Source organism: Spermophilus citellus, assembly GCF_964194105.1.
Source record: "Spermophilus citellus genome assembly, chromosome: 8".
NCBI lineage: Eukaryota > Metazoa > Chordata > Mammalia > Rodentia > Sciuridae > Spermophilus > Spermophilus citellus.
In genome coordinates, this window is record NC_138189.1 from 107,768,223 (window position 1) to 107,795,514 (window position 27,292).

At 41.2% G+C, this 27,292-nt stretch overlaps 1 protein-coding gene across 2 annotated transcripts in view; it reads left to right on the plus strand.

Annotated features, from left to right (window-relative positions):
- The window catches only part of TSPAN5 (tetraspanin 5), a 177,682-nt gene extending 150,702 nt beyond the window's left edge, over positions 1-26,980 (plus strand). Inside the window, exons 3-8 of one of the 2 annotated variants that reach the window (XM_081303200.1) lie at positions 9,115-9,261; positions 13,458-13,628; positions 15,904-16,029; positions 18,027-18,074; positions 18,183-18,299; positions 24,743-26,980. In XM_081303200.1, coding sequence (XP_081159326.1) covers positions 9,115-9,261; positions 13,458-13,628; positions 15,904-16,029; positions 18,027-18,074; positions 18,183-18,299; positions 24,743-24,808 — 675 coding nt within the window. In that variant the 3' untranslated portion in view covers positions 24,809-26,980. Of the gene's footprint in view, positions 1-9,114; positions 9,262-13,457; positions 13,629-15,903; positions 16,030-18,026; positions 18,300-24,742 lie in introns of both variants that reach the window. The other variant, XM_081303199.1, reaches the window with a different exon arrangement.
- Positions 26,981-27,292: the final 312 nt, after the last annotated feature.

Sequence of the window (27,292 nt, forward strand, 5' to 3'; positions counted from 1 at the left end):
GGCTCCCAGCAGCTTTCACCTGGATTGCCACAGCCCCTTAGGTGCTTGCATGTCCCCTAACTGCTGCCTGGGCACTTTCTACATGTGCAAGTGGTTGGGCCTTTCTCTCCTCAAAATACGGTAGATGCAAATCCAGCCTCACCCTGCCAGCCTCTTTTCCTCTCGCCACTTGTCACACTCACACATAGATACCATGTTGGGCCAACACCTGTCACCTTGTCTTTATACTTGCTGATACAACCTGCCCCTCCATCTGCCCCCCATGACACACGGTGCCAGGTCCTCTGTGCAGCACACTCTGTTTCGGTTTCTCCCCTCTAGACCCAGCTCCCCTAGGGAGTCACTGTGTCATTTACTCTAAGTGCCCGTGATTAACACAACACCTGGCCCCCAAAGGCGATCCTATTGGAGTGTGAACTCAGCAATCAAATGAGTTGTACACCTCTATGGCTTCAGAATAGATGATCACGGCCACTAGACTAGACCTTGCTTTTTTTTTTTTTTTTCTACTTTAGTTTTGGAGCACCAGGATCAAAGCCTGTCTTAGTCTGCTCAGGCTCTTGTGACAAAAATACAATAGACTGGGGAGCTTTCACCACAGGCATGTCTTTCTCACAGTTCCAGAGTCTTTAAGTCCAAGATTAAGGTGTTGACCAGTTCAGTTCCTGGGGAGGGCTCTCTTGGTTGGCAAATGGATGCTCATGTGGCAGAGCAAGAGAGGGTGGGTTCTGTCTCTTCCTCTTCTTTTAAAGACACTTAACTCATCATGGGGTTCCCATCCTCAAGAGCCTCCCAAAGCTAATCACCTACCAGAGGCCCCATCTACTATCACACTAAGGGTTAGGGCTTTAACCTATGAATTTGAATAATAATAGCAGTCTCTATTATTATTCAGTTTAAACTTTATGCTAGCCTGGAATGTTCCTAGGTACATCTTCCCTTTTCAGAATGTGCACATGAACATTCTGAGGAATGGCTAGAAAACCATGCAGAACTTCTGAAAGGTGGCACTTTGGCATGTGACTATTCCCGTGTTTGTACAGTAGTCACACCAGTGCATGCTGGGAGAGAGGTTTCCCTGCCTGTGGACAACCAGCTGATGGGACTTGGTGCAGCTGCCTCTGGAGCAGCTACTTGGTTGTGGGATTTTATGTAGATCACCTAAAAAGATTATCATCATTCCTTCTGAAAGGCAGGTCATGGCCATTCTTATCTGCAAGAAAAGATTACTGAGTCTCACTGATAACCTTTTTGTTTTTCTTTTTCTTACCTTTTTTATTTAAAAATAGAATTTTTTTTTTTGAGATAGGCTCTTTGTGGCTCCAATTTATGCTCCTCCCTCCTCAGCCTCCCAAGAAGCTGGGATTACAAGCATGCGTCACCACATTCAGCAATCACCACAATCACCTTCCTTGATAAGATAAACTGAGAAGGAACCACATGCCTTTGAAGATGCCAGTCTTCCTGAAGACTTGCCTCTTTGTCAGGCCATGAGCCAAGCTGCTCTTGTTCCCTGATGTCTAGGACTCTTCAGGTCTAACAAGCTTTCTTCTCATCCCTAGTCCTTCCTGTGGCCTCTGCATCAGTTTCTTAGATAGGTAAAGGTTTGGGGTTTTGCAGAGTGGCTTGGCCAAGTAACTTTCTTTGAGGGTGTTTGATAAATTTCTGTAGGGGAAGGCTTCTCTCTGGTCCTCTGGCCCCTACTTGGTCTTTGTGTGGACATTGTTTGAAACCACAATTCCAGTTCTCCAGGACCACCCCTGAGTCACTGCATTTTCTTTGAAATGCCAGACCTAGTCTCCCTTTCTTAAGAAGAAAATGCTTATCTCCCTCTTATTCTGGGGAAAGTGTTGTCAGTGCCACCCCAGGAAGGCCTGATTTATGGAGGGCTGTGTGAATCAGGACCCTGTCTCATAAATCTCCAAGGGGTCCATCTGGCCTGACTTTGCATACACATTTCATATGCCTGCCTCTCTGTTTCTCATCCAGCAGTTGAAAGGAATGTGCTTGTATATGCAAAAGCAGAAGAGTCCCAGACCTCAGGGTGTATTAGTGCTATTTTTGTATTTCTTTTCTGTGTGGGTTGACAGAGAAGAAGCTGAAACTTGCCAGGTGGCACACAGAGGCTACTCTGTGCTGGTGGTGAAAAAAAAAAACAAAAAACACAGACACTCCTGAAGTTTATTGGTTTGGAACCCTCTGGAGTTTTGTTTGCCTTTTCCATTTATGCCCATGCCTAGAAACCTCTGTCAAGAAGAAATCGTTACTGAGAACATATTCCTTTATTGCAGAACCATAGGGAGAAGCTGCTTAAATTCCTTGCTGAATGATTAAAGTACTGATGAGGAGATGGACATAAATGGCGAGGTTGGATGATTTTTCACATTCTTTCTAAGGCATACTATGTTCATCAAACCATGGGACAGCCAGATCTCACAGGGCACAGGATGTGGTTCAGCAGCTGAATCATTCAAGAGTAGTGACTCCAACACCTAGTATGTCCAGCCAGCCCCCTGGCAGCAGAGGTGTCCTTGCTCCTGGTTCTATGCACTACCACAGTACCTGCTTGTTGACTGTACCCACCTGCCTACTGCAGACACTGACTTCTCTTTCTTCTCTGCAACACAACGTCTATGTGCTCTTAGCTTCCACTGTCTTGTGGCTTCTGCCTGCTCCTGGATTTTGCTTATTCGTGGCTTCCTCCTTCTGCCTTTCTCTGCATGTCTTAGATTATTCCCAGTTCCTCTCCCAAAAATCTGATGAGCATTCCCTAGTCACTGTCACCTCCATTAGGAATGATCATCAGATATAGCTGTGCCTTTCCTTAGAAGGGACTCAGAGAGAAGAAGTGCTCACATCAAAATAGATTCTTCAACACAGTTGGATTAAAATTTGTCTTGGATGCCTTTGTAGCACCCAATGACTTCCTCCTGTTCTAATAAAATAGTGATAAATTTTTATTGAGTTCTTACCATGTGCTAAGAATTTGATGTTTGGATTTACTTGGAGTATTTACTTCATCCTTATAATAGTCTTATGACATAGGGTACCATTTTACTTATGTGGAAAATGAGACTTAGGCAGATGAGGTAATGTGTCCAAGATCACATAGATAATAAGAGGAGGAATGGGGATTCAAACTAAGGTAGTCAGATAAAAAGTGCCTGCTTGGATGTGGAGTAAAGGGGACCCTTGCACAGTGTTGGTGGAAATGTAAAAATTAGTGCAGCCATTATGGAGAACAGCCCCCTGGCAGCATGAGGTTCTTCAAAAAACTAAAAAGAGAGCTACCATGTAATCCAGCTATCCCACTTCTGGGTATATACCCAAAGGAAATGAAGTCAATATACTGAAGAGAGTTCCACAGTCCCAGATTCATTGCAGTGGCTGTTCAAAATAGCCAAGAAACAGAAACAACCTAAGCACCCATCACTGGATGATTGGGTAAAGAAAATGTGGTATGTATACATAAAGAATACTGTTTAGCCTTTTAAAAAAATTCCATCATTTATATGACATTATGTTGCAAAATGAGCCAGGCACAGAAAAACAAATTCTACATGGTCTCACTTATATGTGGAATCTAAAAAAAGCAAACTCACAGAAGCAGAGAGTAGAGTGTGGTATCTGGGGGCCAGGGAGAGTAGGGGTGAAAGTGGGGCGAGGAAAGGTTGGGCATCCAGTTACAGTTAGATAGGAATAAGCATCTCTGATGTGCTTTTGCACAACAGGGTGACTATAGGTAATGATAATGCACTGCATGTTTTAAAAAGAAGATTTTGAGTGTGGACACCACAAAGAAATGTTTGAGTAGATGTTTACCTTGATTTAACATTGTACAGTATATACTCATATCAAAACATGTCATGCTACCTCATAAGTACGTGCAGTTTTTATGTCTTTGTGTTTTCATTTTTAAATGTAAACTTGAAAAAAGACAATATAGTCACTATTGTAGTGTCCTGTTGGTCTGCGCCACTCTTAACCTTGTCTGAGCTACCCTGCTTGCTACATTTAGAATCTTGGAGGAAACTGCAAAAGAGCCCCAGGAGCTGGAGTGCTGTACAGGATGATTTGTGCAGGTTGAAGACTCTGGAATGCTCTTTGCCCCACTCTGAAGCAGCCTGTCTAAATGAATGAAATATCAGTCTCCCTTGTTCCATAATGGACACAGATGGATACCTTTTTGTTTGCTGGCTGCTTTACTTCTGTTATAATGATGATTGCCTCCGCCATGTTCCATTAATATGTCTTATTTCTGTTTAGACACATATTGGTCTCTGCTGAGGGATACTGTTGAATACCTCATGGATAGTGGGAATCTCCTGTTTTCACTGGGGCATCATTTCTTTAGGGCTGTAAGTTGATAAAGCCAATTTGTGGAATGGCCAAGATGTTGAGTATATTCGTTTCTTTCAACTTTTAAACTGACTGCTGTTCATTTCTTCTTTATAGCGGTGCCATAGGTTCTGGTCAGTTTGTTTTTACCTGTGCTGCCTGTTGTACCAACAGCTGTAGGCTACAGGTGGGAGAGAAGACCAAGGGAACTAAGAGCAGTGATATTCAAACATACCGTTTGAATATCAAGAGTGCTTATGAATATGTTCATTTCTTTCATTCCTTATTAATATCTTTATTATATATTTAGTAATTCCTCCTATATTACGAATCTGTACTCCTTTGAACATATTTTTCTTGTAATCTGCAGTCTTGATCTCTGGCTCTTATTCTGTCTCTGCTGTTCCTGTTCAGAACCCCACTTCTGTGTCAATGAAAACAAATAGTTAAAGGAAGTACATATTACGTCAGTAACAAAGTACCTGAACTGCTAATTTCACTGATGATACTAGACTGAGAGGGAGTTAACATGAACGAAGACTATTAATGCTGGTTTAGTTGCTGTGTTGACTTGACATATCAGCCAGCTGGGTAAATTGACCATTCTAAATCCAGCACTTCCTTCCACCATTGTGTGCTCCTGGCCCCCAGAGCACTTCTCTTCCCTGTGGTCTCTGGTTAGGGCCATTTGTGTGTGTGCTACTCCCCTGATGTTTCCCTGCCCCACACATGCACGTTTGCTGAAGCATGGTTTGTTCAAAGCTATTGTGTTGGGTAGAACTCAGATGCAAACGGAAGACCCACATAGAACCCTCTTAAGCAATCAAGGGGTGTCTTCTGAGGGTTCCCAGAGTGACACTCAGGACTCTAGGACAGGCCTCCAACCTCTAGGCCCTGGCTGGGATTTATTCTGCCATCAGGAATTTTCCCTCCCTACTCTTTCTTTGTTCATTCCTAAGCTCTGGCTTTCTGTTTCTCACTGTAGGCTAACTTTCTCCAAGTGGTAAAAAAAACATGACATTCTGCACATGGCTCCAGAGTTTGGCATTTTACAGTTTCAGCCTCTTGTAAATCCTGGCATCCCAATAAGGGGACTCAAGGCTTCTCAGCTCTCATGGGGGCAGTGGGCTCATGTGAGGAAGGACATCTCCGAGGGGGCTGTGGAGTGGATTGAGGGGGAAGACATCCTTCCAGGAGGAGGAGGAGGAGGTGTTGCAGGTTTCCCCAAGACTAGGTGTCTGCCGGTGTTGTTCTTGCACATTCCTGAGGATTTACCACAAATCCAACGGCCTATTTTAAATCACTTGGCAGACTCAACTGTAATCTTAGATTTTTTTTTCTTCCAGCTTCTTGTCAACTACAAGCTTTAATTATAATTATTCTTCCACAAGCATGTACGAGCACTTCTTTCTCATTTGTCAAATTGAGCTTAACAAAATTACAATGTACATTGAGAGACCCCTCTTGAAGACACGGAAGGCGGACCTGTCTTCTCCCCATCATTTTCGTAATCCAGAGTCATTGCTGTTAGATGATGTTCGGCTCACCTGAATCTCTGTGTAATCTGCTGCTCCGCAGTGAGGCTTTGGACACTTTGCACAGATGAAAGAGCTGGTCTTCTCTCCCTCTTCATTTAGGTAGTAAGCCCAATTCCAAGGGAGAGAAAACTGTCATTGGGCATCAACTTCGACACTATGTGCTTCAAGACTTGAGTTAATTATATACCGAATTCTTGCAAAATGCTGAGAGTGGATGTAATGGATTCTTACCACAAAAACGATAACTGTGAGGAAATGCATGTTAGCTAGATTTAGTCATTCTACTGTGTGTGTGTGTGTGTGTGTGTGTGTGTGTGTGTGTGTGCACATACAGACTTTAAAACATTTTGCAGGGTAAGTACATAAAATTTTGCTTGTCAATTAAAATGTTTTAAATAAATAAAATATATCTTCTTTCCATCAAAAAAAAAGATTTTAATTAGTTTACAACTGATATCTACCTGGGTATATCCTGAATCCAATAAAAATAAAGTTCTTGGTAGTCTATCTTATGCTTCTCAGAATTATAGTTCCCCAAGCTCTTCATAGTATCTGTCTCCAGCCCCATCTTTTGCTGGAATTTAGAATTAAATGAGTAGAATCCGCAGTCCAGCTAGGCCCCCAAATGATTGTCGTTACCATGGAAACAGTTGAAGGCCTCTCAATTAAAATTGCCCCTGCAGGCTAGAGAGAGTAAGTTATTAAAATGAGTTTGTCTGAGAAGCCAAATTCTCATCCTCCAAATTAAACCCCCAGAGGACAAATGATCTAGGAATCTACTGATCGTTGGGATCATAATTTTTTGCCTTTTGGGGAGGAATTTTTTTCTTGATATTTTAGGGCACATGGATGTTTGTTTGCTTGCTTTGCAAAACCGCCCAGATAATTGTCTCTGTTGTCCACAGAGCTCTTTGTGTACAACCCAGAATCATGGAAGAGTGTTTGGGAACAATCTGATCTTTGCTCAGACTTGAGTGTGAGTCACAAAAAGCCCATTAAAAAATGGATGAAATAATAGCACAGTCTTAAGTTGGAAGGAGCCTAAAGGTCATTAAGTCCCAACTTCCGGTCCACTCTACGAATCCTTCCTAGAACACAGTTGAGAGGTCCCCAGCCTCAGCTGCCCATGGAGGGAAACCTGTAACCCTAAGGGCAACCTTCACTCTTCATTGCTAGAGTCCCGGTGGTTTTTGAAATGCCTCCTTAAGATGGAGCCAATGCCTTTGTCATTTCCATCTCAGCTACCTCCTCTTTCAGGTGCCAAATTAATAAAGTCTAAGTCTTCTCCCATAATGAAGTTTTAGCTTTTTATATTTTAAGAATAGTATGTACCCACAAAGCCCTTTCTTCCCATGGCTGAACAGGTGCAGAACATTCAGCCTTTTAACACCTGTGTAAGGAGGAGAGATTGGTTTCCTTCCCACTCTGGACCCTTAACACTGGTTCCTGGATATTGTCCGACTTTTCTGGCAAGTTTTTTCTTGGCATCATTTGTATAGGTGGAGAATTGTTTTCAGTATTTTTGTGTTTTTCTTTCACCCATTCTCCTCCTGGACTGACTATTCTAGTTCAGACCTTGGAAACCTAAGAAACAAGTTGTCTTCTGGAGAAGGGTGTGGCTGCCTCCTATGATGTCACTGCTGAAGGTGGTGGATACACCCTTTATTCCCAAAGCTTCTCTGATCTCCCAGCCCTTGTCTGAAACTTCACTTAAACCCCTGACCTTTTCTGCTTCGGTTAAGCCTTATGGCTATTCCTCATATTTTCTGTTACTAATATACTATTGGGGTTCTTAGATTGACACCACTCTAAAAAGAAAAACCTAACAAGTCCTCTTCTCTACATGTTTCTGAAAACTTAAAAAGGCTTGAAGCTTAAAACTCCTGAACTCAGGTGTTGATTAGAACATACTGGGAATCGAGTACATGACTGCAACCAACATGATAGGGAACCAGTACTGAGATAGTCTGTTTTGATTCCCAAAAATCATTGTATGATTTAAGCCCATTCCCAAACTGCTCTGGTTTCCATTTTCCTCACATATAAAAACAGATGAATTCTTCCTGTTCTAGGTTGTTATAAGTGCTTTGAAAATAAAAATATTTAATATTAGGACTTTACAGCAAACCACACAGCAAACCATAGCCCTAATACTCTGGAGGTATTTTGACTTTGGAGTTCAAAACAATAATAAAATAAAGTATTGGTGATGTTGGATGTTTAAGACTCACAGTTTCAAAACAATAGTCTCTGGTCTTTAGATGAACAGTAAGTATGACATTACATTTTGGAGAAAAAAAATCTCATAATTTCTAACATAGGTTCTGAGTGGTATTTGATGTGGTCTCATACTCAAGAGAGAGGATTTCAGAAAGAAGTGACATTGTTTGTGGAGAAATAAAACCACTCTGGGTTAGTCTTGGGATAGGCGAATCAAAGGGTTGAAAGTGATGGAGTCTTTGATATATTTTTTTTTTAATCCCAGCTCTTAAAAGAAGGTATTAATACCTTCTTTTAACTACCAAACAGAACATCCGTCAGCACAAACCGCATAAGAGCGCTCTGGGGCTCTGAGCCTGAAAGGGTCTCCATGAAGCTCAGGGTGGATCCTGACATGCAGTTTTTCCCTGAGAAACTTTATAGGAACTTGTGGTCAGAACTGGATGCTGTGTTCATTTTTAGCTTCTAGCTTTCACCCTGTCTCCTGAGAAATAACAGGGGCTTTGAAGTAGGCCATTGTCTAACATCTCCAGGCCCAGGGGACTTTAAGATGACCCCCATTCCTTTTAGGGTATCAGAGAATGTGTTTTTCTTACACTGTTTTGGGGACTCATTACCACTTTTATCTGGGGACACAGAAGCCACCGTAATATGTTTTCTCCTTGTAGACTCTGACGACAGTCATTTTGGTTTCTTGCTTTAATTTTTTTGCTGTTTTTTTTTTTTTTTTGCCAAAAACTTAAGTAAATTTGGATCTCAAAAAAAAAGCAGATTCTTTTCCTCTTCTTTTTTCTGCTTTTCTCCTCCCTCCATCCCTTCCCCTTTCCCTTTACCCCTTCCCTATGCACCCTTCTTTGCTTTCTTGGCAGTGTCTCTGGAATACTAACCATGCCTGAGAATTCAGCTGACCTCTGAAGGGTTGCTCTGGAGGGTGAGGGTGGGGACAAGTGCTGGAACCCTCACATGTGAACAAACTAGCCTCACATCCTGGTACCTTTTGTGTTCTTTTCCACCCCAGGGAGTTCTGTCCAACATCTCGTCCATCACCGATCTTGGTGGCTTTGACCCAGTGTGGCTCTTCCTTGTGGTCGGAGGAGTGATGTTCATTTTGGGATTTGCAGGGTGCATAGGAGCACTAAGGGAAAACACTTTCCTTCTCAAATTTGTAAGTATCACACTTTCTGCTTGCAGATTTCAAAGCCAAACTCGTATATCAAGAGGTCACCCTGGTTTCAGGCAAGATGGTGAGCTATACCAAAGACAATGATAAAAAACATGGCCCAGGTGCTGTTTGTCTTTCAGGAGTGGTTTCTAGCCTGTAAGAAACCTCAACCCCTACTCTGGTCATCCCTCCTGAATAATGTAAATTTCATCCACCATGCTATCCTTAAAGAATTTTTTGGGGGGCAGGGGGCTAACAGGGATTGAATTCAGGGCACTCAACCACTGAGCCACATCCCCAACCTTTTTTTTTTGTATTTTATTTAGAGACAGGGTCTCCCTGAGTTGCTTAGCACCTCACCATTGCTGAGGCTGGCTTGAACTCGAAATCTTCCTGCCTCAGCCTCCTAAGCTGCTGGAATTACAGGTGTGCACACCCGGCTATCCTTAGAGATTTTATACATGTGTATCACAAATGTAGTCTAATCCCTAAAGTAGATTTAGGACAAAGATGAGTATATATATATTTCTTCTTTTAAGTGATTTCCTCCATTTTTTATGCAAATGGTAAATAGAAAGCTGTGTATTGGGCTGTAGGAACTAGGCTTAACCACAGTGACAGTGGCCTGTCAGGTTAAATCTGGTTTTAGTAAACATAGAGAAACAGTAAAAAGGTAGATCTCCTTTGTGCTTGGCCAGTACAAAGTTCTCCTTGGTATGACCAGCATAATTTTTAGTTCCTTTACAGAGTGTTTGTGTGATTGCTATTAGCATGAATATTTGCAGAGGAGAGCTTTTACCAGGATTAAAAGGAAAAGTAAAGAATGAAAAGTGAAGCCTTCTCTTTGGAGATTGTATGTAAAGAAGTACAAATGGCATATGCTGTATATTTGTATCTGAAATAGAATTGGTAAAGGTAGCCAGTGTGCCTGTGGATGTGGAACTTGGCATTCTGGTGGGTCCTGTTACAAAGCATCTATTCCCCTCTCCAGGAACAGGGAAGTGATTAAATGATGATCCCTTTTATGGCAGGGGAAGATGGTAGGGATTTCCAAAGAACCTTTTTTTTTTTTTTCTTTGTTACTGGGGACTGAACCTAGGGGTGCTGAACCTAGGGATGCTTAACCACTAATCACATCCCCAGCTCTTTTTTTTTTTAATCTTAAGCTTTGCTAAGGTGCTAAGGCTGGCCTTGAACTCACCATCCTCTTGCCTCAACTTCCCGAGTAGCTGGGATTATAAGCATGCGCCACCATGCCCAGCTTCAGAGAACCATGTTTGCATAACTAAAATCCTTTCCAATCTTTGTTGACATGACATCATGTAGGATCATTTTCATTTAAAACTAGAGCTTATCCTAGAACCCGTCCCAACAGCCGTGTGGCCTGCGGTTCTCTTCCCCAACATTTCTGACAACTTTTCTCCAACATGACTAAGAAGGCATTTACTGCACCCCACCCAGCCTGATCCATTTTGAATTTAGGCAGCTCTGACTGTGAGAAGGAGGCTGTTATCCTGAAAGTTCATGTGACTTATGCTATCAGAAAACTCAGAAGTATTTGGTTGCAGGTACAGTTTAATGAGCAGCTGGTTCTCTATATATGGGGCTATAGTAGGAGTAGCTAGTTTCCCAAGACTCTAACTGCTTTATCTTACAGATTCAACTTTGCACACACATAGGGTTCATTCTTGCCTTGCCAGACCTGTGGAGCCTCCAGGAGAGGTTTGCCCCGACCCTGACCTGCCAGTCCACCAGCCTTCTGGGCACAAGGCACTCTGAATGCTCAGCTTGCTCAACCTTTCCATAGTCTGTTTAGACCCTATCATTCTTACCTGTTGTCACTGTTTTATCCATTTAAGCCTCCATGTCCCCAAATACAAGATCCCCATTAATGTGATTTACTTAAATATAGTTTCATTAAAAATAGTAGTCAGTTTATAAAACCCCATGTAGAAAATAAAAAATATTGTGTTAATTTTTGGCTTTTTTTTTTAATTCTTGGAGAATATTTTTAAGGGCCTCTCTCTTCAGTCCAAACTATGAAAATTGGCTGAGAATGTTTATCAGGAAGGAGCTACAAGATAAGTAGGAAATAAATGTCAGCATGCCTTTACACAGACTTAGATGTCTTAAGACCAGGACCGTTGCTGAGGGAAAATCCTACAGTGAAGGGATTGTGAAGTAAATGTGGAGCTTCCTGGTTGACTGAGGCCCTAGGATGAAGCCTGTGAGTTCGTTTCTGCCCTTCTGGAAATAGGAGAAGTTAGCTCACAAGGCCTGGGGCATGTAGGTTTCCAAATATTTGAAATCAATTAAACTTGGACTTGATATTTGATATGTATATTATGTAACCTGAGAAAATGTATCAGGGGAACTGGAAAATGAGCCTCCCTAACCTTTACAGAGATGAGAACCAAAAATCTCATTAAAATCTTTGCGTGACTTCTGTCTTGCTGTTTTGTGTGTGTGCACAACGGGCATGCTAGTTATGATTTTATCATCTCTGTAGCATAGAACTATCGCATTTACATGTTTGAGGTGGTACTCAGTTAAGGAAAGGAGGTAGGCACTGAGCAAAAGTGGTATGATTTTTTTTCTTTTTTCCAGATTAAGGGAGCTTAATTTGAAATCATTGATGATAATTTAAGAACTGTTTAAATTTTATTTCCAGTGAAGTCATCAAGGAACGATAACCAGGAATTCTCTGGGAACCTGAAGAACTGAGTTGGAGGGTCTAGAATTGGGGTCTAAACCTTGGGGTCCTAGATTTTGGCAGATACTTGATTTCCTCCTTCTAGCCCTCCGGCCACATCCTTCCTCACAGAGCCACACCTGGCACTCTAGATAAGCACTCAGCTATAGTGATGTGAGACTCCTTCCCACTGCCCTTTCCCACCCCATTCTCTACCCCCAGATTACTTTGAAGACAGGTTTATGGTCTTACTCATCCTTTGCTTCTGCAGATCATGCCTTACCACAGGGGCATTATGGTCATTCAGTTGACGGTTGCTGAGTGAATAAATGTTTTTGAACTCCTCCCTCTACACATTCTCTCTTGGCTGGCAGCTTGGTGTCTGCTTGTTGAAGATAGAAACCACAGACCACTGAGTCTCCAGTGCCTCCTTAGCTACTCACTGTTCTGCAGCCTGGAGGACATCTGCCCAGCAGGTGTGGTCCCAGTGTCACCCTCTGCTGTTCTCACCCAAGAGTTTGTCTATAATGTGCCCTCTGCTCCTTCATAGCCCCATTTCTCATAATCTATTTTAGTTTAAAAAAAATTGAGAAGGGTAAGGATGTGGGAGTGATTGAGGTGGAAAGAACGGTGGGTGTGAACAAGAGTCAGTAAATGAATAAGTGAAGGCTCTTCTGAGGATTCTAGAAGGAAGGGAGATTTCTCCAGAGTTAAGAGCAATTTCCACATTGCTTTATGGTCTCTAGCCCTAAACTCTTCTTATCTACATGAGCCACAAGTCTCCCTTTGGCTGCATTTTGATGTTATTTAAAACGTTTCCTGAGCTTGGTGCTTCCCAGAGGAAGCCAAGTACAGCTAGCATTCTCCAGAAAGCCCTTAACCCAGGGGCTCATTCTGTTTTGACAATTGGAAATTATTTTCATGTCACATTCACACCTCCCCCCACTTCCTCTTTGACTTCTTTGTCCAAGATGAACCAATCTGTTATTTCATGCTGTACAGCAGGTGCAAAGAGGAATTAAAACTGTGTCCGAATCCATAAAAAGGATATATTGCATAAAGAATCAAGGCCACCGTACGAATGACAGATGATTGTAAAATATTGGGATCATCTATCTTTAAAGTTAGAAAAAAGCTGACTAGAGGTAGAGGCGGGTCATTGTTCAGATGTCTGGCAGTACATTAATCACGAGAAATTCATTAGGCATTAATGTGGGTCTAATGAGAAATTCCTGTGACTCATGTTTGCTTATGGGCTTTGTTGGTTAATTATCAAGTGGAACTCCAGAGACTCTAAAATGTGATTAGGAATTGATTTTTAATTTTTAAAAATTCTTTCTTGGAGTGTAATATTCTATTACTAAATCTTAAGAAACTGAAGATTATGTGGTTTGGAGATGTGTAACAATCAACTGTAATTACAAACCTTTTCAGAGAGTAACTATTTAACTACATCAGATCAAGACAGCCCTTTTAACTGTGTTCTGTGTATGTGTCTTTCGTCTAGTTTTCTGTGTTCCTGGGAATTATTTTCTTCCTGGAGCTCACTGCTGGGGTTTTGGCATTTGTTTTCAAAGACTGGATCAAAGACCAGCTGTATTTCTTTATAAACAACAACATCAGAGCGTACAGGGATGACATTGATTTGCAAAACCTTATAGACTTCACCCAGGAATATGTAAGTTCAAATTTGGTTTATTTTAAAGTTGAAAGTCTTCTCAAAAGGATGACCCCCACAATACTCTTCTAGTTTCTGCATCTCTGCCAGCCAGAAACGTCTCTGACTTTTCTGCATATTTTTTTCTTTGTCCGCTTGTATATTATTTTTTCACTCTATGACTTATAGGATTTAAGTCTAAAATGGAAATGTTCTATTTTCACTTGTGTCAATTTCAGAGGAATAAAGAAGAAAACTTGAGCAAAAAGGTTATAATCATAGTGGTCCTTCCCTATCAGCCTTTGAAGAACATTGTTCTCCTATGGGTTTAAAGTTTTATTTGGTTATTAAATATGGATTCTTTCTTGTTCCTTGACCCCCTTTTTGGTAACCCTCCCTACTTTCCAATTTGTCATGATGTACTTCATAGAATATTGTCAGCAAAGTTCCTAAAATATGCCTATTCGTATATTATTATAGCATGTGCAGCAGTTAAAACTAAAAATTTAGAAGCTCCTAACCCTAGGAGTTCTCCTGCTCCATAGCCTTCCAGCCAGTGGGGAATCTGTACACAAGAGTCCCACCCATCCCTCAGGTGTGTGAACTTGACTGTGTGACAGCTAACTCAATGCATGTAAAGAAGCCTCTTTTCAATCAAAATGGTGCAAAAGAAGGGCCCAGAAACACAAGGTCTCAGGGACCTGGACTAACAAAATCTTGCCCTATTTCCTTAATAGAAAAAAATATAAATATTAATAACTACTATCTAACTTACAGTGCCATTATGATTCTAATGAGATATACATGGTTTTATATTCAGCCTGAGGTGTTTGTATCCTACAGACTAGCAGGTCTTTATATGCCTGCAGTGAAAGATTGGGTAAGCTCAGACAGCAGCATCCCTGGCATTAATGAATATGGCAGGACTGGAGGGCAGACGGAAGCCCAGTGGGCCAGTGGCCTGATGCAGGTTGGAACATTTTCCAGAACAAGCCAGGGTCATTGTGGATAAAGAGAGGACACGACTGCACGGGCACTGGTTGTGAGAGAAACCACCCTTCCTCACTGGGCATCAGCCCTAGGCTGTGAGCTGTGTGTTTCTAATGGCGCACCAGCAGTTGTCCAGAGCAAGCTATAGGTGGGGTGTGTAACCGAGCCCCATTTCATCTCCTCGGCAGACTTCATGTTCTGTTAGGTCATAGTGGATGTGAGCTCACACTCCCCCAGTACTTTTCATGACTAGTTTGCATGACAAACCTGATGAAGCTTTGGGACAGACCTTGAGATGCACAGCCCAAGCCCTCGGAGGCCCAGCTGAGCTTGAAGAACATGTGTGCACACAGTGTCCTGAAGTGCTGTCTGCTTTGTTTGGAAATACTATTGTTTCATGTGATTTTATTTTTATATCATGTAGTTTAGTATTTTGAAGTAGCTGTTGGTCCTGAAAGCCTTACAGTGGTCAAAACTTTGTATTAATTTAATTCAAAGAAGTAGAGATAGTCTAGCACAGAGGGTTAGTAGGGGTCTTATGGAATAGCCCTTGAATATAGCTCCACTTAAGACATATTCAGTATATTATATTTTAATTAGGTAACGGACTTTTTAAAGTTGAAAATGTAAATGTATATTCTTGTTTTTAAAAATTCAGAACAGAAACAAGTGTAATGAAAGCAACCCTGTATGACTTTTAGGATATGAATATGTTCACTAACATTTTTTTTTCTGGACTTATAGGGCCTTGGGCATGCTAGACAAGCACTCTACCACTAAGTTATGTCCCCTGATGTTCACTATTTTGATTATGGTGATAGTTTCACAATGCTATGTCACACCAAATTATATAGTTGGTATATTATTACAAAATGTGCAGTTTACTGTATGTCAGTAAAAACCATTAAAATATGGAGATCAAAACTTTAAGCCCACCTACAGGCCAGTTGCCTCCTTCAGATGCTGCCATCTTATTAATGATCCTTCTAGAATATTCTTACAGATCCTTCTAGAAGATTTCGAAGCCAAACTGATCCTGTTCTTAGTGAGCTCTTGCTGTACAACACTCATATCTACCAACACCATGGGTTTCATTGATCATTTAAATCACATGCCAACACATCTTTGTAAACCTTCAGCCTTAATTACTCTGGAAGCTTTTACAGGGGCCATTTAGGTTCTGTTTGGCTGGAAAATTTAAAGAGGTTAGAGCTGGCAGAGGCTGGGTGTCATTCTGGCGGGTGTGAGTGTAGGCGCCTGATCGCCTCCAAGTCAAGATGTTCTAATTGTCTCCTGTTTGCTCTAGTGGCAGTGCTGTGGGGCTTTTGGAGCTGATGATTGGAACCTAAATATTTACTTCAATTGCACAGATTCCAATGCAAGTCGAGAGCGCTGCGGCGTGCCGTTCTCCTGCTGTACTAAAGACCCGGCGGTGAGTGACTGCCAGCAAACTGTTGGCCTGCTCTGTGCGCCACAGCGAGGGTGTGAGGGATGGTAGAGCGATTTTGTCATGAAACCTCTTCTTACCTGCCTTTGTCTAATTGGAACTCCTGTAGGGGGTAGAGTGCTGTGATATTCTGGTAGGAGCAATCATCCCTGGCATTAATGTAGCAGTCTATGCTGGTTCCCAGGCCAAGGTGTTAATGCGCATTGGCTCATTTAAGTTCAGAACATTTCTACCAGCAGATGCCACCATTACCCTGCCTTTTCAGGTGAAGAAACCAAGGCACATGGAGTGTCAGTCACTTTCTCAGGCTCACTCTTCTGCCAGTGATGGAACCAAGCACCAGGCACAAGCAGCCTGCCCATATCGCTTGTCATTCCTTCTTTATGAGAAGGTTGGGCTCACACGAGAGCTCTCCATTAGTTGGGGGCTCATAACCCTCTTCTTCCCAGCCAAGTTCCTAAGGAAGGTATTAGGAGCAGAGGTACAGTTTGAAACACTACTTCTTAGCAAGACCATAGCCTCCCAGGCTCTTGGGTATCATAATAACTACAGTAATTGCTGTTTGCATATAATTTTTAAAAAGAAACCATTAAAAAACCCTATTTATAAGCCATTCCCTTATATCACAGGTTTGATTATATCTTGGGGTCAAAGGATTCAGCCTGGTAAACAGAATGACTGAAAATGCAATTCCTTGTTATACATGAAAAGCCAGAATTGGGTGTTAGAAATGAGAGGTTGTCCCACATTCATCCCTGCATGCTCCTAAGCTACATGCCTTCCTGGACTCCAGTGTCTCTCTTAGTCCTTCAGTCCCCAGGTGTCCTCCCCCTGGCCTGTTCTTGCCCCCAGTGAGTGGAGCCAGTCGAGCATAGATGAGTTCCAAGGGTTGCTCACCTGTAAGGTAGAGGCCACGGGCCTCTTTAAGAGAGGCTGTGGTCTTGGTGTTGCAGTGGGCAGGCCTTCTCCACCAGCTCGGGGTTCAGCCTGGGCTGTGTCTCTTGGTCTGAAGGAGACTGAGAATTACTAACAACTGTCCAATTCTGGTCCTGATTCCTTTCCTGCTGGCTCGTTTATCCCTCTCCTATGGCAGAGAATGCCCATCTCTGGGCTTGAAGTGCCCACTCTGGTGGCCTTGCCACTGGCCAGCAGATCCTGAATTGTGTGCTCCCTGTCTCCAGGTCCCGTCTAACATTAATAGTCCATCGTAAGAATTCAGAAGATTCTTGGGAGTCACTAGGCTTCTCCTTTCAACTACAGAGATTTTCAGTAAAACTGTTTTATTCTATGAGATCTAAGCTAAGAAAATCTACCTAATACTCCACAGAGGGGAAGAATAAACTAACTCAAAAAAGTGGAACCCAAGTTTCTGATCAGGTCCCGGGAGATGTCAGGCTGCCCGTGTAATAGGTAGTCAGGATTGTGTTTTGTTTTTAATTATTAAAGTAATGCATTCTTGTTGAAAACCCATCTAAACAATACAGAAGTTTGTAGATAAAAATGTATGAGTATGTGCTTGGCACACACAGGCCCTGGGTTTGTGCTTAACATGCACCCCTCCCCATATACACACACAAAAATATAAGAGACCTCCCTCCTCACCAAAAAAAATTAAGGTACTTACTGTGTCCTTTAGGTTTTGTTTTAATCTACTTCCTCCATTCTCTGCACCCCTTAAGCTCCTTAGGGTCGGCAGCACTTTGAATCTTGAGCTTCCTACATAATGGATTTGTCCTGTTCGAGACTCCCCTAGCCTCCGTTTTCCTCGTGTATAAAATAGGGCATATTTTCATACCTATTTCTGAAAATTGTTATCATGATTACACGGGATAGCATAGCTAAAGTGTTTAACATAGTTCTACCATCTGTATACCCCTGTAGACATTTATTACTGACACTTGATGGGGGGCTTCTGCCCATTTCTAGATGGATTTTCTGTTTAATAAGAGTGAATTTCACTTTTCTTTTTCTTTCTTTACCAGGAAGATGTCATCAATACTCAGTGTGGCTACGATGCCAGGCAAAAACCAGTAAGTGGAATCTCATCTTGCTGCTTAGCACGCAGGGTGTTTGGAGGCGCTTTTGCATATGCACAGTGCTGTATCTGTGACATTCTGCTCTCCTCTTCCCTTGTGAAGGAAGTTGACCAGCAGATTGTAATCTACACAAAAGGCTGTGTACCCCAGTTTGAGAAGTGGCTGCAGGACAATTTAACCATCGTGGCTGGTATTTTCATAGGCATTGCATTACTGCAGGTAAGACAAGGTCCTTTATGGATAACACAGGGAAATAGTGCCCAGGAGAGCCCTCACCAGGACAGAAGCTTTGCACAATCACCTGAGTGTCATTGTTGTTAAAACACACTGGATGGGCTGGGGATGTGGCTCAAGCGGTAGCGCGCTCGCCTGGCATGCGTGCGGCCCGGGTTCGATCCTCAGCACCACATACCAACAAAGATGTTGTGTCCGCCGAGAACTAAAAAATAAATATTAAAAAATTCTCTCTCTCTCTCTCTCTCTCTCTCTCTCTCTCACTCTCTCTCCTCTCTCACTCTCTCTTTAAAAAAAAAAAACACATTGGAGGGCTGCAAACAGACTGAACTATTCCATTTGAATTTTTTTTTTAAGATCTGATTTTAGATCCTGAAATACTGTAGGAAATCTTATTTATATTTTCATTTTCAAGATGGAGAAATTAAGTAGATCACTAGTTGCCTGATAGTGTTCTCTTGTTTCCATGAGCTCAGTCATACTGCATTGCGATAGCTGGGGCAGACTTGAATAGTCAGAATAGATCTCAGTTACGAGATTAGAGTGTTGGGGAGCTTCAGAGATGCTGTGTCCCTTTTTGCTGTCTGGACCAGCTTGCCACAGTGACAGTGAGGGAAGGAGCACCCGCTTTTCCTCCTAAATGGTCTCAAGAGCTAGACTCTTTATGTTGTTGATATGATATTTTCTTTGGAGATTCACAAACAGGGCACATGGTTGAAAGAAGTTAGAGAAGACCCAAATAAATGGAAAGACATCCTGTGTTCACAGATTGCAAGACTTCATATTTTCAAGTGTCGTTGCTCCTCAAATTGACTTACAACTTCATTGCAGTCCTTATCACAATTCCAACTGCCTTTGTGTCCATAATGAAAAAGCTGATCCCAAAATTCATACGGAACACAGAATAGTCTAAATGAATGTAAGGAATACAGAATAGTCTAAATGAACTAGAAAAAGAACAAATTTGCAGAATTCACACTTATCAATACAAAACCAACTACAAAGCCACATCATTAATCAAGATAGTGTGTACTCAAATAAGGCTAGCCATTGTAGAGCAGAGGAATAGAATTGGAAGTCTAGAAATAACCTCATATGTCTATGGTCAGTTTATTTTTGACAAGGGAACAAAACCATTCAATGGGGATAAACCCTCTTTTCAACAAGGAGTGCTGGGAATATTGGATATCTGTGTACCAAAAAGTGATATTAGACCATTATTTCGTATAATATGTAAATATTAACTTAAAATAGATCAAAGACCTAAATATATCCAGGCATGGTGGTGCATGCCTGCAGTCTCAGCTACTAAAGGGGCTGAGGTAGGAGGATTGCTCAAGTGCAGAAGTTTGAGACCAACTTGGGCAACGTAGAGAGACCCAAGAAATGAAAAAGAAAAGAATGAAAAGGAAAATAAGAAAGAGAGCCAAATAAGAGCTAAACTGTGACACTCTAGAAGAATACAGATGCAAATATTTGTGATTTCTGGATTAAGCAATGTTGCCTTAGATATGACAGCAACAAGCAACCCAAGAAAATGTAAATAAATGAACTCCATAAAAATTTTAAAAATTCTATGCTGAAAATGGTATTGTTGAAAAAATAAAAAGTTAACCCACAAAGTTGGAGAAAATATTTTCAAATAATTGTCTTAAAAAGGTCTTTCAAGGGCTGGAGTTGTGGCTCAGTGATGGAGCACTTGCCTAGCATGTGTGAGGCACTGGGTTCAATCCTCAGCACCACATAAAAAACAAACAAATAAAATAAACTTATAAAAAATAAGAACAAAAAAAAAGAATGACTTTATGACTTTAAAAAAGTCTATCAAGAATATAGAAAAAAATGTTTACAGTCCAACAATAAAAAGACCCAGTTTTAAGATGAGCAAAGGATCTCAGTAGACATTTCTCCAAAGAAGATAAAAAATGGCTGATATGCACAGGAAAAGATGCCAACGTCATTAGTCTTTAGAAAGTGCAAATAAAAACTGGTATGAGATACCATTTCACACTTAGCGGGATGGCGGAATAAAAAAAGACAAGACAATAATAAGTGTTGGTGAGGATATGGAGAAACTGGAACCCTCACATGCTGCTGGAAGGCATGAAAGGGTGCAGCCTATTTGGAGAACAACTTGGCAGCTCTCAGAAAATTAAAAATAAAGGTATCATATGGCCCAGTAATTTCAGTCCTAGGAATGTACCCAAAAGGATTGAAAAATATATTCACCAAAAAAATTGTGCATAAATGTTCATAGCAGCTTTATTCATAATTACCAAATAAAAGAACAATTCAGATATTCATTAATTGATGAGTGGATAAACAAAATGTGGTATAGACATATGATAGAATATCATTCAGCAACCAGAATGCTTGGCCAAGAATTCTTTGTAAGAGTCAGTGTGATTTCCTGCTTCAACAGTATTTGGAAAGAACCTGTCATTTGTCCACCACCTGTACTGGCCCCCAGAGCCAGTCCTTCTCCACCTCTCCACCATGCCCTCAGGTACCCCAGGATCTTTGCCGTCCCCACCTCTGCCTCTCAGCCAGGTCAAACTGGAGCTCTACCTCCCCCTGTCTGCCTGCCCATCTTTCTACTGCTTTGACCAGGATGATGTGACTTTGAAGTACTTTGCCAAATCTCACCAATCTCACAAGGACAGGGAACATGCTTGGAAACTGATGAAACTCCAGAACTAATGAGGTAGCTCTGTCTTCCTGCAGGATATCAAGAAACCAGACCTTGACAGGGGAGCAGGCCACATGCAACTGGCTACTGACAAAATGACCCTATCTGTGTAACTTTAATATTGAGACTCATTACCTGAATGACCAGGCAAAATTCCTTAGAGAACTGGGTGACCATGTAATCAACTTCTGCAGGATAGGAGCCCCTGAATCTGTCATGGCAGAAGACCTCTTTGACCAGCACACAGTGATAAGTGATAAGCCTTAGGCTGACTTTCCCATGGCCATGGGGTGACTTCCCTGGTCTCAAAGGTAATGCAAGAGAGTTACCTTCTCTGTCAGTTGTACCAAAACATTCCCTTAAAACCAGGAATGGTGGCACACCCTTATAATCCCAGTGACTCAGAAGGCTCAGGTAGGAGGATCACAAATTCAAGGCCTACCCTAGTAACTTAGCAAGGCTTTGTCTCAAAGTAAAAAACAAAAAGGGCTGAGGATAGAGCTAAATGGTAAAGTGCCCCTGAGTTCAATCCCCAGTACCAAAAAAAAAAAAAAAAAAACAACCCAAAACTTAAGTTTTTTAATTTGTACCATTGTACCATTTCTTCAAATAAATTTATTACCTTTCCCCCCAAACAGTACACCCCCTCCAAAAAACAAAAACAAAACAATGAACTATTGGTACATGAGGATAAAACTTGAGAATATTTTGCTACATGTAAAAAGACACACTACATATTATATGATTCCATGTATGTGAAATGTCCAGAATATCTAATCTATAGAAATTCATTAATACATAGAAATACAGCCAGGGCTATATGGGAAGAGGAATAGAAATGACTGCTTAGGCAAAGAAGGCTTATTCAAGGGGTAATAAGAATGTCTATAATTAGATAGTGGTGACAGTTGCATAACTTAGTGAATAAACTAAAACCTACTGAATTATTATCATTAAATGGATGCATTTTACAGTACATTAATTGAATTTCTTTTTTTTATTGTACCTGGATTTCCTCTTTCTTTTATTTTTTTATTGGTTGTTCAAAACATTACAAAGCTCTTGACATATCATATTTCATACATAAGCTTCAAGTGAGTTATGAACTCCCATTTTTGCCCCAAACACAGATTGCAAAATCATATCAGTTACACATCCACATTTTTACATAATGCCATACTAGTAACTCTTGTATTCTGCTACCTTTCCTATCCTATACTATCCCCCTCCCCTCCCCTCCCATCTTCTCTCTCTACCCCATCTACTGTAATTCATTTCTCTCCTTGTTTATTTTCCCATTCCCCTCACAGCCTCTTATATGTAATTTTGTATAACAATGAGGGTCTCCCTCCATTTCCATGCAATTCCCCTTTTCTCTCCCTTTCCCTCCCCCTTCATGTCTCTGTTTAATGTTAATCTTTTCTTCCTGCTCTTCCTCCCTGCTCTATTCTTAGTTGCTCTCATTATATCAAAGAAGACATTTGGTATTTGTTTTTTAGGGATTGGCTAGCTTCACTAAGCATAATCTGCTCTAGTGCCATCCATTTCCCTGCGAATTCCATGATTTTGTCATTTTTTAGTGCTGTGTAATACTCCATGGTGTATAGATGCCACATTTTTTTAATCCATTCATCCATTGAAGGGCATCTGGGTTGGTTCCACAGTCTAGCTATTGTGAATTGTGCTGCTGTGAACATCGATGTGGCAGTATCCCTGTAGTACGCTCTTTTAAGGTCTTCAGGGAATAGTCCGAGAAGGGCAATAGCTAGGTCAAATTGTGGATCCATTCCCAGCTTTCCCAGGAATCTCCATACTGCTTTCCAAAGTGGCCGAACCAATTTGCAGTCCCACCAGCAATGTACAAGAGTACCCTTTTCCCCACATCCTCTCCAGCATTTGTTGTTGTTTGACTTCATAATGGCTGCCAATCTTACTGGAGTGAGATGGTATCTTAGGGTGGTTTTGATTTGCATTTCTCTGACTGCTAGAGATGGTGAGCATTTTTTCATGTACTTGTTGATTGATTGTATGTCCTCCTCTGAGAAGTGTCTGTTTAGGTCCTTGGCCCATTTGTTGATTGGGTTATTTGTTATCTTGTTGTCTAATTTTTTGAGTTCTTTGTACATTCTGGATATTAGGGCTCTATCTGAAGTGTGAGGAGTAAAAATTTGTTCCCAGGATGTAGGCTCCCTATTTACCTCTCTTATTGTTCCTCTTGCTGTGAAAAAACTTTTTAGTTTAAGTAAGTCCCAATTGTTGATTCTTGTTATTAACTCTTGAGCTATGGGTGTCCTATTAAGGAATTTGGAGCCCGACCCTACAATATGTAGATCGGGGCCAACTTTTTCTTCTATCAGACGCAGAGTCTCTGATTTGATATCAAGGTCTTTGATCCATTTTGAGTTAACTTTTGTGCATGGTGAGAGGAGAGGATTTAGTTTCGTTTTATTGCATATGGATTTCCAGTTTTCCCAGCACCATTTGTTGAAGATGCTATCCTTCCTCCATTGCATGCTTTTAGCCCCTTTATCAAATATAAGATAGTTGTAACTTTGTGGATTAGTCTCTGTGTCCTCTATTCTATACCATTGGTCCACCCGCCTGTTTTGGTACCAGTACCATGCTGTTTTTGTTACTATTGCTCTGTAATATAGTTTGAAGTCTGGTATCGCAATACCGCCTGATTCACACTTCCTGCTTAGAATTGCTTTTGCTATTCTGGGTCTTTTATTTTTCCATATGAATTTCATAATTGCTTTATCTATTTCTACAAGAAGTGCCATTGGGATTTTGATTGGCATTGCATTAAACCTATAGAGAACTTTTGGTAATATCGCCATTTTGATGATGTTAGTTCTGCCTATCCATGAACAAGGTATATTTTTCCATCTTCTAAGATCTTCTTCTACTTCTCTCTTTAGGGTTCTGTAGTTTTCATTGTATAAATCTTTCACCTCTTTTGTTAGGTTGATTCCCAAGTATTTTATTTTTTTTTTTTTGAGGATATTGTGAATGGAGTGTTTTTCCTCATTTCCATTTCAGAAGTTTTGTCGCTGATATACAGAAATGCCTTTGATTTATGCATGTTGATTTTATATCCTGCCACTTTGCTGAATTCATTTATTAGTTCTAGTAGTTTCTTTGTAGACCTGTTAGATATACCTGTTAGACCTTTGTAGTCTGTTAGATATATTATCATATCATCCGCAAATAGTGATAATTTAAGTTCTTCTTTTCCAATTTTTATGCCTTTAATTTCTTTCGTCTGTCTAATTGCTCTGGCCAGTGTTTCGAGAACTATATTGAATAGAAGTGGTGATAGGGGGCATCCCTGTCTTGTTCCAGATTTTAGAGGGAATGCCTTCAATTTTTCTCCATTCAGAATGATGCTAGCCTGAGGCTTAGCATAGATAGCTTTTACAATGTTGAGGTAAGTTCCTGTTATCCCTAGTTTTTCTAATGTTTTGAACATAAAGGGATGCTGTACTTTGTCGAATGCTTTTTCTGCGTCTATTGAGATGATCATATGGTTCTTATCTTTAAGTCTGTTGATGTGGTGGATAACATTTATTGATTTCTGTATATTGAACCATCCTTGCATCAATTTTTAACAATCAGATTACAAAAAAAAAAAAAAAAAAAAAAGAAAAAAGAAAAGAAAAAATGAACACAGGGCCAAGGAAATGCTTAATGAATTTAAGAATTTCACTGTTTGACTTGCTTTTTTTTTTTCCCTCAGATTTTTGGGATATGCCTGGCCCAGAATTTGGTTAGTGATATTGAAGCTGTCAGGGCTAGCTGGTAGAGCCCCTGCAACAGCTGCTGCAAGACACTGGACTGACCCAGCCTTCATCACCCTCCCGCGTGCCGAACTGATATGCAAGCTGTGTGCACTTCGTCACACAGGCATCCTGCAATCCCACCTAATGGAGCTGCCAAGAACTTGTTTCTTTTGTTGGGGGTGTAAAACTGGATAATGCTGCTCACTGACAGAAAAAAAAATTTTTTTTTTTTTATAAGATAGCCAGAACGAAAGTCATTGCGCCGTGAATCTCTACTGTAGCCATGAATTTATGGATGGATGGATGCTTACCAAAAAGGAAATCAAGGCAGGGTGGGGTACCCAGAGGTACATGAATCGGTGGAGAACACAGCCCTGTCCTCCACTTCAGTCACTGGAGGACTGAGAGAGAGAGTCTTGCTTTTCGTCCCACCTTGGAGAGACTGCCTTGTGTTCCATGGCCTAATGAAGTACATCTTTGCTCAAACTCAGCCTCTTTCTTACCTGGAGGGCAGTGGTGTTTTGGCATCCCTCCGTGTACATTTCAGGGAACTGTTGCCACTGTCGTCTGAAGAGGAAGACAGCTTGCCTTTGGGTTGAGGGTTTGTGATCGAGTTGAGCAGGTAATGTGGGTGGTACTCGTGGTCCGTCCTGGAGCATCTCTTATAAAGAAAGTTGTATATTCCGTGTGCACCGAGCAAGCCTTGGAGACTTCATAATGCCGTATTTTAGCAGGACCACTCTTTTTTCTAAGTAGGCCTGAGCTTTATTTATCAGTGACATCCAAGGAGAAAATGAGGTTAATGAGAGGTGTTAATTAAACACTCCCTCACCCCACCCTACCAAATTAGTGGTTGGATTCTTTGGAAACTCTGGAATATTCTGGGTTATGTTGTTTTGTTTTGATTTTTGTTATTATTCTTGTTTTTTTTTTTCTTGGTCTCCCAAAGGTGAAGGCTATGATATAGTCCCTCTTAAATTTTAAAGTGGTTTTTTTTTAACTTGGCTCAAATATTAATTTTGTTTGTATGATCTTAACCTGCATGACCTGTGATTCTAAATCCATCTCCTGTTCCTGCCATCTTTCCTACTGACCTTTTAAAATATTGGTCACATTTATTTCAGAATAGGCCATAGGTTCCCTGCGTTGGGAGATCATGGCATGTTGTCCCAGCCCGACTGGGAAGAGATGGGCTGTGCCATCACAAAGCTCATGGACTCCACCATCTCTTCCATTGCCAATTTTGGTGCCCCATCCTCTGCACCTTTCTGCTTCTTTCTCTCTGAGTGGAATTAAACCCAATTCCAAAACAGTGTTGTCACAATCAAAAAGCTTCTAATGGTTTTTTTTTCCTTCTTCCTCCTTGCAGTTTAGTTTGATTAAAAAGTTAGTGCATGGCCAGAGCTCCTCTGTCCTTTTTGCTTTCTCACCATCAAAATGGTAACAAAAGCACAAAAATACTTTGGAGGGGGAGTGCATTGAAGAGGGCAAGTGTTCTTTGATACAAAGAGGAAAACCACTTCCAGGTGCTGCCACCCCTACCCTCCACTTCAGATGGGAGGGCAAGTTTTGCTCCCCCAGATTTTAATCCAGCTGGTGTCCCCCGGATGTTGTTCTTTGGTCTGTTGGAGCACTGGGAAAACCACAAGCCTATTTTACCATGGCGACACATTTGTCAGCTCATAGATGGGCTGCCAGCTAGCATACTTTGTGGAAATTTAGCACAGTTTTCCACTTGAGCCCCATGTGGCATTGTGGTGGCTGATGAATGTGTCAGTCTGCTTAGAGAAAGGACAGATTCTTCTAAAATCTTGTCTCCACAATTTGGATGTGTGTATGACTCTGCATGTGTGTGTGTCTGTGTCTCTGTATAGGTAGAGATGTTCAGTCCGTATTCTGGATGTAAGAGTATCTTATTTCATTCTCGCCCATCCCACGGTTGTCATTTTGTAATGTCCTTCCAACATGGAGAAGACTTGAGCTCTCCAATTGGCACTTTTGTCTTTTTTATTACCTCATTCTCCAGTGAACTCCATCTGACCAGTTATTCAGAATCAGGCAAGATCCCCACCCTTTTGGCACAGCCAGTGAAAGGCCAAACAGCAAGTCCAAGTGAGTTTTAAATTTTAATTAATCACCCTTTATTTTTTACACTTGAGAGTGATTGTAATAAAGGCTGTCATTAATAAACTTGGTTCTACCTGACGTAGAATTATGTCTTCATTATTTCTTTCTTAAAACTGTGAAATTCTCTAATCCAGGGGTTCACAGATTCTGCTTTGCAGCAAAAATAACAGAAGGGTTCACCAAAACAGAGGACTGGGCTGTGGGTGGAGCTCAGGGTGCAGCTCACAGGCATAAGGCCCGGGGTCCATCCCCCCCCCCCCAAACCAAAAAACCTACAGAGGACTGTGTTCACCTCTTCCCCAAATTTTCTTTTATAGTAGGCCCAGGATGGGACTCTAGTATTTGCATTTCTGACAATTTCCCAAGTGATGCTATTATCT